Source organism: Pundamilia nyererei, unplaced genomic scaffold, assembly GCF_000239375.1.
Source record: "Pundamilia nyererei isolate P.nyererei 1_Seehausen unplaced genomic scaffold, PunNye1.0 scaffold00070, whole genome shotgun sequence".
NCBI lineage: Eukaryota > Metazoa > Chordata > Actinopteri > Cichliformes > Cichlidae > Pundamilia > Pundamilia nyererei.
Genome location: NW_005187471.1, coordinates 905,670 through 916,011, shown reverse-complemented (window position 1 = coordinate 916,011; position 10,342 = coordinate 905,670). Strand labels below are relative to the sequence as shown.

The window sequence follows — 10,342 nt, the reverse complement described above, 5'->3', positions numbered from 1 at the left end:
GTGCTGCGGGGGGAGGCCTGGTCATGGGGGTCAGTTGTCAAGCGATTGTGAGTCCGTGAAAGGCCATGTCCATCATCTTGACTGGCAGGCGAACACACATTCTTGCCTCTCACCGTCACTCACATGCTCACATTAAACACACTCATGCACAGGTCAGTACTGATGTGGAACGACAACGTGCCGACCGTTTTAACCACCCGGCCTTTCCGCTAAGTGCCTTATTGTGTGCGTCCTCTCTGAACATACTTGTGAAGCACATATTTGATTGGCATTTGTGGTCACATCCATGAGAGTGCATCCCTGTGAGTGCACACTGGTGTGTGTATTTGTCATGGGGCTGACATGTTGACAGGTCAGCTCCACCCCTTGCTTCTCCCAGCTGTCATCTGATGAGGCTGAGTGGTTTTCAATGGGTTTTTAGGAGACTTTAGATTGTGGATGTGCTGGGAAAATGAGTCACTGGGTGAATTGGTGTGACTTTTAAAAATGACACAGGTGGAAATTGTTGGGGGTAACAAAGAAGAGGGAAAAAAACCTTTCTAGCCATTTTGCCTTTTTCAGTCAAGCCAAAACAGAAACGTCCACTAGGACAAGCCTTAATGCTAGGCCCAAGTTCTTCTGCCCACTACAAGTAGTGCAGGGAGATAATCTGAAAAAAATTGATGGATAGGAAGTGGCCTATAGGTAAGGCCTTACAGGGTAAAGGAGGTGAAGGTCAGAGAGAAAGATGGAGGGAGGAGTCGTGGGCTAAAAAAGAGGGAGGAGAGGGCAAATGAGGGGTCAGATTTATTTCCTGTGCACTGTGGATCTCAAACATGATTCTCTATGGGGTCACTACTGGGTTGTGGCTTCCTCAAGGGAGAAGGCCAGTAGGTCTCCACGCACACTTCTGCAACCAACTGTGCGTGAGCACATTCTTTTACACATCTGCGTATGTGTGTGGGTGGCTGTGCTCGTCAGCATGTCTGACTGGTCAGAGACTTGGACACGATCTCCTTTAGGGTCTCCAGCTCTATTTCACATTGGAGCGAGGTGGGACTAAAAACCCAGATTCAATTTCATTTACTCTACTTTGAAGTTTGAATCACACTAACTTTTTAACATTTTTTTCTTTTTCTTTTTTTTTTGGCATTCAATCTGGGCAGCAAGCTGGCTCAGTGGTTTGCACTGTTACCTCACGGCAAGATAGACCTGCGACTGTGGGGAATTTGCATGGATTTCCTTCCCCATTCCAAAGACATTCAAGCCAGGTTGATTTGAGAGTCAGTTATTTCCCTTAGGAATGTGAGTGTGAATGAATTTCAGTGATCCCTTACAAACTTGTTTAGATTGCCTAATGTGCTTAGTGTGTTTATGGGAGCATATAGTATGAGGACATAATATATGAAACTCTGCACTTGCTTAAACTTCTAAACACTGCAACTGCAAAACAGTTAATTAATTAATTACTGGATTAATGCTAAATTGTGACAAATGTTTAACATGTTAACTGAAAAAATGTATGTTTTGGATACATTTTTATGTCATCTGACATATTCAGTTAAATTAAAGTTTTTAAGGGCACGCTGCATACCAAGGTTTTGATAATAGCTCTGCAGGAACCACCTTGCTGTTGCAAACATGAACCATGTTATCTTTGGTATTTTTTTGTAGACTCGGCTAAAGGAATTATGAACAAAAGATGTGTTTTTGATACAGGCTGCTAGTTACAAAGTGCATAAAGATACAAATTGAATTTTTTTTTTTTTGCTAAGTTATCTTTTATGTGTAGACACAACATCTCTGGTTTGTTCCTCGAGTTAGGTGACTTTTTAATGCCTAAATAATTCATTGCTCACTATTAAGTGGCTTAAAAATAAAAATTCCTCTGAAAATGCTCAGGTACAAGGACTGAAAAATAAGTGGGGAAAAAACATGTCCAAAGAAAAAATTGAAAGCCTTTTTAAAGGTCTTTTGAACTTTTCGTGGGGTTTACTACAAATGAAATTCAACACAGCCGGGCTTTCTTTGCATTCTTTCTTTCTTTGCACTGGCTCAACAAAACCCCAAATCCCATCCATTGGAGATCACACCAGTGGTTATCAACTAAGCCGTTCTCTGTTTCACATGTCCTGTGACTCTTTTTCAACACAATACTGCTACAAATAAGAGAAAAGACTAATGCTAAGTAAAGCCATCTTTGGATTTATTTCACAGAGCAGTAAAATAAGCATTTTAATTTATCGTTGCATGAGCCCTTTAAGTTTCAGTTTATATCTATGGTCCTCAAACCACATCTGTATTTGTGTATATATAGAGAGGTATCAAACCTCGTGATTTAGGTTAAAGGGGAGGTCATCATCAAAGTTACTGTCCTATAGCCTAATAAAGGAAAGTTTATCTGCAAATCAAAGTGATTTAATTGTACTGATTGAACAGGTATTTTTAGTGTGTGTTCTGTGTTCTAGTAGCTCCAGTTCCAGCAGTGTAAAAGAGACTTTTACAATTTTTTGCAATCAAGAATTTTTTTTTTTACATTTTCTGCATTAGGCAATGCACAGTTTCTGCTTCATTCATTGATTTTAGTAGGGTAAGACTTAACAACTTGCAAATATAAAATGTATGCCACCAGCCGAGAATCTCAATTGCACATAAAGAATGCTGTAAACACGAGAATCAGTGAAAACGTGGCCAATTTAAAACCAAAACTCTGAACATACCCCAGCACAAGATACTACAATGATTTAGCCAAGTAAAAAGACAGCCACTTTCGTGACACTGAAAACTCTGGCTTTAACCTCAACATAGCTCACTAAGCCATTGATCACGCTTCACAGTACGCCCCTCTGGAGAACTATGGCTCGTGACAACTTCTAAAACTTCTAAGAAAGTTTGGCTCCTTGGAAGCAAAGTCTAAAGAGCTTTAAAGTATCTCATGACTTTCACACAATACTGTTGGTTCTTACTGGCTTGCAATATATCAGTTATTAAAAATGAAAAAATTCTGTCAAATCTACTTTTGGTTCACATAAACACAAAATTATCTTGTTTTATATCTGGGTTATTAAATGTATTTGGTTTGCAATCAGCAGCAAAAATCACGTTATCTCTAAACTAATCTCCACTTTCAATGTCTCTTCTCACAGCATCTCCTCACCCAAACCATGTGGGGCGGGCATGTCTAAAGCTGAAAGTGTATGTCAGACCTCCAGGTAAGTCACGCTCTATCTACACACACATGCTCACTCACAAACACACAATGACATATACACACAGAGGTCCAGATTGGCTATCAAAGTAAAATTAGGGGGAATAAGAGGTCTGATAGAATGCCCCGGCAACAGACCTCGCTCTGATTCACAGACCGGCCAGGCAACACTTTAACACCTTTACCCACAGACACGCACGCTGAAAACACACACGCGCGCGCTCGCATACTGACACATTCACACATGCGAGCTCACACGACCGTGCGCAGACGCAAGCACACACTTACAGGCACAGAGAAGAGTGCACCCACATACACACACACATAAGCAAAAAGTGGCATACGCACTTCACATCAAATCACATCACATCACACTGGGTGTGAGGGAGACCTTCTGTCCTTGTAGAAAGAGAACAGAGCCGGCTGAAAGTGCTCTCTAAGAATGTTACCAAGCCTCAACATTATCAGACTTGCTTGAATCACTCATAGGAAACAGAAAGCAATCTAATAATAAACCAGCTGCATGCAGTAGAAGTTTAATTTAAAGATTTAAAGTTTTCCTAATGTTTCAGGTTTGTTTTTAAAGTTGACAAGGCAGATGATGAGAAGATGAGGGATGACTTGCTTGCCACGTCACTGTGCAGCTTGCTAAAACACACACCTTTGATAAGTGCTTCCTCATAGGCAGAGCGCAGTGCTGACACTAGTGAGCCATGTTGTCCAATGATAGCGCTGTTTAAAAATAACTCAAGAGAAGCCTTGCGTACATGGGGATCAGAGTATGGCAAGCATTACATTATACTTGCGTTATCTTGAAAATCTACCTGTATGTCTACGAATGTGGATTTTTATCCCCCTCCCCCAGCCTAAACCCCACCAAGGAATCAAACCTGGGTAGTTACACGTCTCCCTGGATAATGACATGGCTTTAAAGAGCTTCATAAAAGAGAGTCAGCTTACACAGCTTTCCAGGTTCAGATCATTCCATATCTCGCTAAGGGAAAAGGAAATTCTCTCCTCCTTCATAATTACTGAAACAATGTACATTCTGTCGTTGCTCCAGCTCCTCTTTGAGTTGCTGTTAAAGCAATGTGTCTGACATTGCAGCTTCCATCTTTTCTGTGAAATGTTGTCATTCGATTGAGCTCTGAGCAGTTGTACATGTGTGTGAGTGTGTGTGTCTTTGTGAGTGTGTCTGTGTGTCAGCTGCTCCAGATTCTGAGTCTCTGTGATTAAACTGTAATTAGGTTGGTTAAACCCCCTGCAGAGCTCAGTTGCCGTCGTCTTCTTTTCCTCTTCCTCCTTTGCCGCTCCTTAGCTGTTAAAGAATGAGAGTTTTGTGCTTTGCTGCTTGCTTTCCACCTCTCCCCAACCGTAATCGTTTCACTTGTCTACCATTTTTCTTTGGCTAAATCCACCCCCTCGTTCATTTGCTGTGTTTTAGACTGTTTTGTCTTTGTCTGTGCGTCCTCTCTCAGTTCAGATGTTTTGTCGTTTTTTTTCTCTTTCTCATTTCTTTGTTTCAGATGGGTCGGGATATGATTCTCCGGAGCCTTTCCTGACTGATGGAAGTTCAAGCTGGAGGGCAGGGTGCATGACCCTCTTAGCTGCTCTGGCCTCACTCTTCTTGGGACTCTTCTACTGGCTGTGACCCTTCTCTCCTTCTTCATGGAGCTCCCGCCCAGGGATAATGGGCTGGGCTGGCTGTCCCTCTCAATCCACCACCCCTCAGGGAAGCCCTCTGTCTCCGTTCCGCTCCCACCGCCACCTCAATACAACCACCAACCACCCCCACTGCCAGCATCCTTTATGGCCCAGCCACGGACACCCTTCACAGGCCTGACTAAGAGGGCTGGGTCTTAAGCTGTCTGGGAAGTTGTCGTTTATCTCTGGTCCCTGAATTCCAGGTGGAAAAGCACCTCTCAGCTGAAAAACACAAGAGAAATGCCTCTGCACTCATATCAGAGGGTCCTTTTGATTTGACTATTGACTCTTGGCCACTGATGGGGTAGATATCGCCATGGCTATGATTAAACTTGTCGTTCTGGGGCAATTCCAATCGTGCAATCACGGCAGGATGCATTAAGCGATAGGCCTGGATGCACAAAAATTGAATTTTGCTCACATTGCTATCCCATCCTCAAACCAAGAATTGGAAGTGGCCAAGCTTGCATTGTAATTGGAATTCTATGCTATCTGGACCAATTCCAGCTGCAACAACAATAAGAGCAATTGCATAGAGGAGAGGAGCATAGTGGCTCAGGCTGTGCAGAAAAGAAAGGGGGAAACAATATGAGCACAGATTTACATGAATACGTCCATATGGGAAATGTAATATTACACGTGTTGATATTTTCAGATCCAGTGTAGAGTCACTGCAATGTGATACAAAACTCATGCAGTTTTAGAAGAGACTCAGATAACTCATTTAAATGACAAGTATAACCATAGCCTGTTTCATTGGGAGGGTGTGGGGGTGTTCGGGGTAGGTTCGATGAGATGTAGATCTTCAGGTGGGATGTGTTCTGTCTTATTCGTGTTTCTAAACAAAGCATTTATCACAGCCTGGCCAGCACAGGCGTCTTCAGCACTGTCTAATGTTGAATGGGTCGGGTGACTTTTGGAACCATGATTTTCTCATGTATGAATGTACCACTGGTCACCCACCTCTTTGTCTTTCTGTATTATTATGACTGTGGTCACTTACAGTACCTTCTCTCAGACTGGCAGGATGAAAGAGTCAGGGATTTGAAAAGATGACATGTGGGAGTTGGGGCGGGGGGTGAAGTAAGGATGAACGGAGGACAGGTGAGAAAAGGAGGCGACACTTAAGTTGCATGACCACTGTGAAACCTTCAGATCAATCTTGTTTCTAATGATGATATATATTTTTTCATGGGGAAAATCAGAAACACCCTGCTGCCGCTCCTTTGCTCTCCCTGAGACTTTTTCAGACATCAAAAGGAAAATTTAACCTCTCTCCTCACACGGTTTCTCCTGTCTGGCTTTCAGTCGTTGATGGATTAGCTTGGGCCCGGAGATAAATGGACCCACAGGGTGAAACTGACTGGAAATCAGCCCTCAGAGCCCAGGCCAGATCACAATGGACGTAAACACTGACTGAAGCTGGTCCTGGGTCTGAGGGTTAAACCAATAAGGGAAGCGCATAGACTGTGGCAAATGAGGCGAGATGTGTGTGTGTGTGCGTGTGTAAGTGTGTGGTAGCATCACTAAATAACACATATGGGTGTATACACACGCACGCACACACACGCACACATATTCACATACACATGTTTAGTCTTTGATAACGAGACTGTTCCTCTGAGATGGTGGGAGCATTCATGGTCATGACTATAAAGGGAACAGCACAAAGAGAGAGCGAAGAGAGGAGGGAGGGGGGGAGAGAAAGCATGTGTGTATGATGGGACTGAGACCTCTTTAATGTTGGGAAGTGAACATAATGAGTAAGCACTGTGAACACACACCTGCATACACACGATGACCCATGTACAGATATACACACGTAAAGACATGTAGAAGAGCGAATGCAGATCTAGACATTTACAAAGACATGGCATGAACATACACACATGTACAATCACACACCACACACACACACACACACACACACAAGAAAACACAAACAAGGGGAAGCACTTCTTTCCCAACTTCATCTTATTTTTGTAGCATTTAAAATCACTGTTAATTACTCCTGTGTGGAAAGCAGTGATGGGGTATAGCCTGTGGAAGATTAAAAAAATGTGTCTTCTCTTCTTCTATTCCACTGATGCTGTCCTTCTATTGTTCTTCTTCTTCTCTGGTTTGTGATCCATGGTTGGTAGTGGTAGGATGCCTCCGGGGCTGAGCGTCATGTATGAGTTTGTCTCCTTTTCTGTTTGTTGTGTTCTTGTGGACGCTGACCTCAGTCATTAAAGTCAGTCAAAAGTAAACACAGAAGTCAGAGCAAGGAGAGAAACACACAAATAAAGATTGTCTTTTTGTCTACTCGGAAATCAAGCCAAGTGAGTGGAATTTCTTCAGTGGAAATGTGAATTAACTTTGTTTGTTTTTTGTTTTCTTCCTCCAAAGTGCTGATGATTGTATTCGTATATTAGACTGCACCTGGGTCTTTATTTTGCCCAGTCTATCTTCCTCTGACATCAAAGCTGTGGGACGGTGAGCAGTGAGCTCTGCCAGTCAAAGCATGAAATTATTCAGATGAAATCACCCTCTCCAATCTTCAGCTGTTTCTCCCTCAGTGATGTGACAGCTAATCTGAACTGCTGACAACAAGGAGAGTGAATAACTTGATAGCCTTTCCTCTTCTGTTTCCATCAGATTTCAAGAAGGGTGGCCTGCAAGTTCTAATAACCAAGCAGTGTCTTCGAAGTTGACCTGTTACGCTTTTTGTCATTATAAATGCCGTAGCAATGGTTGGTGGTCAGTTCAGGCTTTTTCTACTCGTGGCTCTATATGAGTAGAGAGGGGAAATCATTCAAATGATCATTTAAGGTACTCAGATCTGGCTATGACAATAAGAGCTTCGAAGACCTGCTTTTAAAACCTTTTGTTTGGGAGGGGCAGCCAATCGGGAGAAAGCTTTCTTCAAGCGGGGTGGTCTTTCAGAGAGAAGAGCTCGTTTCAGGCAGTGGATGAAATAAGTGGCTTCACAGTAGCTTAGTATAAGATAAATTATTTTGAACTTTAAATTATTCACACTACCATAGTCCCAGAATAAAAACATTGAGCTAGAAACGAGCATAAAAGGAGATCTCATGTACTGACTGCACTTGCACTTTACTGTATGCCCATGGTCTAAACTGCATTTAGAAGGAAAATACTCCACTAGTTTTCTGATTTTGCAAAAGACAGATGAAAGACCTCCTCTATGCACAAAGCTGTGTCCAGATAGATTTCAAGTATCTCTAAGTGCATTTTTGTGCACTTGCCTTCTTTCTTTTAAAGGTGGAAATGAATGAGAATGCAAACTGAAGCTGAAATATTACACTCAAGCTTTAAACAAGACCAACACTTGCAGTGGGTAAATGTTCAGATAGGTGGCTCAAGAAGGAGTTAAATTACATTAAAATAGATTAAAGAAATAATACATGAAACATACAAAATTCACTTGAAATTTGCTCGTTTTAATTGCATCATCTGTTTATGATGTCTTCTTCTGCACTGGTTTTATGGCATCTGAGCAACTGTCTTCAGCTGTTTATCTCAGTAGGGGGTTATCTCAAATCGTTAATATTTCACAACTGTGTGTCTTAATATTTTACTTCTATTTTTAGACTGTCTTTAAATTCTATAACATTATAAGCCGGAATTGAGTGGAAACTTTGAGCCGTTTGTTTACGACTTGTTTTAATTTTCACCAACATTGATGATGATTTTCCCTTTACACAAGGTGTCATTTAAGTAAGCGTTAACTGTTAAACTGTTTAAAAGAAAGCAAAAAGTAAATCAATGAGAATTAGTTTTCTAACTTAAAAAACAATTGTTGTAGAATTCATCAATTTATTACCCTACATTTATTTTGTACCCCTTCCCAGACCTTTTAACCTATAAATCGAGAATTCACACACTGACAAATGTCTAAAAGCATAAACATTTGAGTATGAAAGGTCAAAGGTCAAGTCTGAACAAACATGGATGTAATGCTGGTTGGAGGAGGAGGAAGATTGTGACCATTCCACTGTCTCTGCAGCTGGACTGATCTAACAAGAAAGTTTAATGTTTAATAAGTCAAAATGAAATGTTCACTTAAGCTTGTTAGGTTTTCCCCATATCCGGACATAAACAGCCAGACAGACAATGGGCACTTTTCCCTTTTGGGGTTTGTAAGGGCTAGTGCTAGCTTGAAACATTCATCAGCTTTGTTTTAAAAGCGTTATTTGAAACTACTGACTTGTCGCTTTTGGCAACGAGATGTAAAAAGAATATCAGAAATGTTGTTTTGGGGGAAAACTGAGGCACATGAATAATAGATTAGCTTTGGCTTTCCATGTTTGGCCCTCCTGTGCAAAGCGGGCTAATGGCTATCGATGTCTCTAGTTTCCTTCAAATTGCTTCACATGAGAGCTCAATTCAAATGGAGAAAGAGTAGACTGCAGTGAAAAGGAGACGAGGGAATGAAATTATCTCTGAATATTGAGATGCACGCTTGGTCAGCCAATTCGTTGTCCTGACAAGTATCAGGTATCAGCGGAATTAGCCTAATGTTAAATTAAGCCCGATCAAGCAAGGCCTTGAAACATTCCCACGTCTCGGTCCTTGTGCGAGGAAAGATGGATGTACGATCCAACTGGAGCGGCGCCAGAAATGAACAGATGTGCTCCTTGAAATCACGAGAAACAAGAAATCAGGGCTATGTCACTGACACACATGCTCAGACACGCTCTTTTATATCCCCATGTATTCTCTTCCAGATCTAATTAATCACTTGATTATTTTATCTATTTTCACTGGCTGCCATACACATGGGACAATAGTTGGCGAGAATAAACTTGGCCTATATGATGTTAGTTTTGGCAACAATCAAAAAGCAACCGAGGAAATACAGATGGCGATCTCCATTTTTCTCCCCCCCTCTTTCCCTTTCCCCCTTCATCTCCTCTTCTGATGCTTCCTTGCGCTCTCAAACACATTATTAGGGTATAGGCTAATCTATTCTCCTCTCTCCCTTGTATTTTTGTCTCCTCATACTCAACTAACTAGCATGATTTAGGAATTATGGAATTAGGGCAGCACTCCCATCTCTATTAATGAGGAACAGGATGATGAAAGAGCTTGTTCCTCAATGTGCCATCTGCAGTCACTATTACACATTCACCTAATATATTTCTCTTTCTATTCTTTGCCCTTACCTTCCTCTCTCTCTCTTACACACACACACACACACACACGCGTGTGCGCGCACACACACACACACACACACACATTATACCTTAGTTGTAATTACAGAAGAAATAATTTCAGCTCTTCAGGCACTGTTGGATGTGGCGTGAAATGGTGAAATGGCACAGCAAGAAAGTTAACTATGGACCCCAACACCCTTACATAGACACATGCACAAACACATTTGCAGGAGTCCAGATGGGCCGTGTGTTATTGCTGAATAATGCATGCTATGTAGACTCTATAAAAGAT

At 41.7% G+C, this 10,342-nt stretch overlaps 1 protein-coding gene across 2 annotated transcripts in view; it reads left to right on the top strand.

Annotated features, from left to right (window-relative positions):
• efna2a (ephrin-A2a) overlaps nt 1-7,197 on the top strand; it is an 80,819-nt gene extending 73,622 nt beyond the window's left edge. Inside the window, exons 3-4 of one of the 2 annotated variants that reach the window (XM_005736586.1) lie at nt 3,126-3,191; nt 4,717-7,197. In XM_005736586.1, the coding sequence (XP_005736643.1) occupies nt 3,126-3,191; nt 4,717-4,838 (188 nt within the window). In that variant the 3' untranslated portion in view covers nt 4,839-7,197. Of the gene's footprint in view, nt 1-3,125; nt 3,192-4,713 lie in introns of both variants that reach the window. The other variant, XM_005736585.1, reaches the window with a different exon arrangement.
• The last annotated feature ends 3,145 nt before the right edge of the window (nt 7,198-10,342 follow it).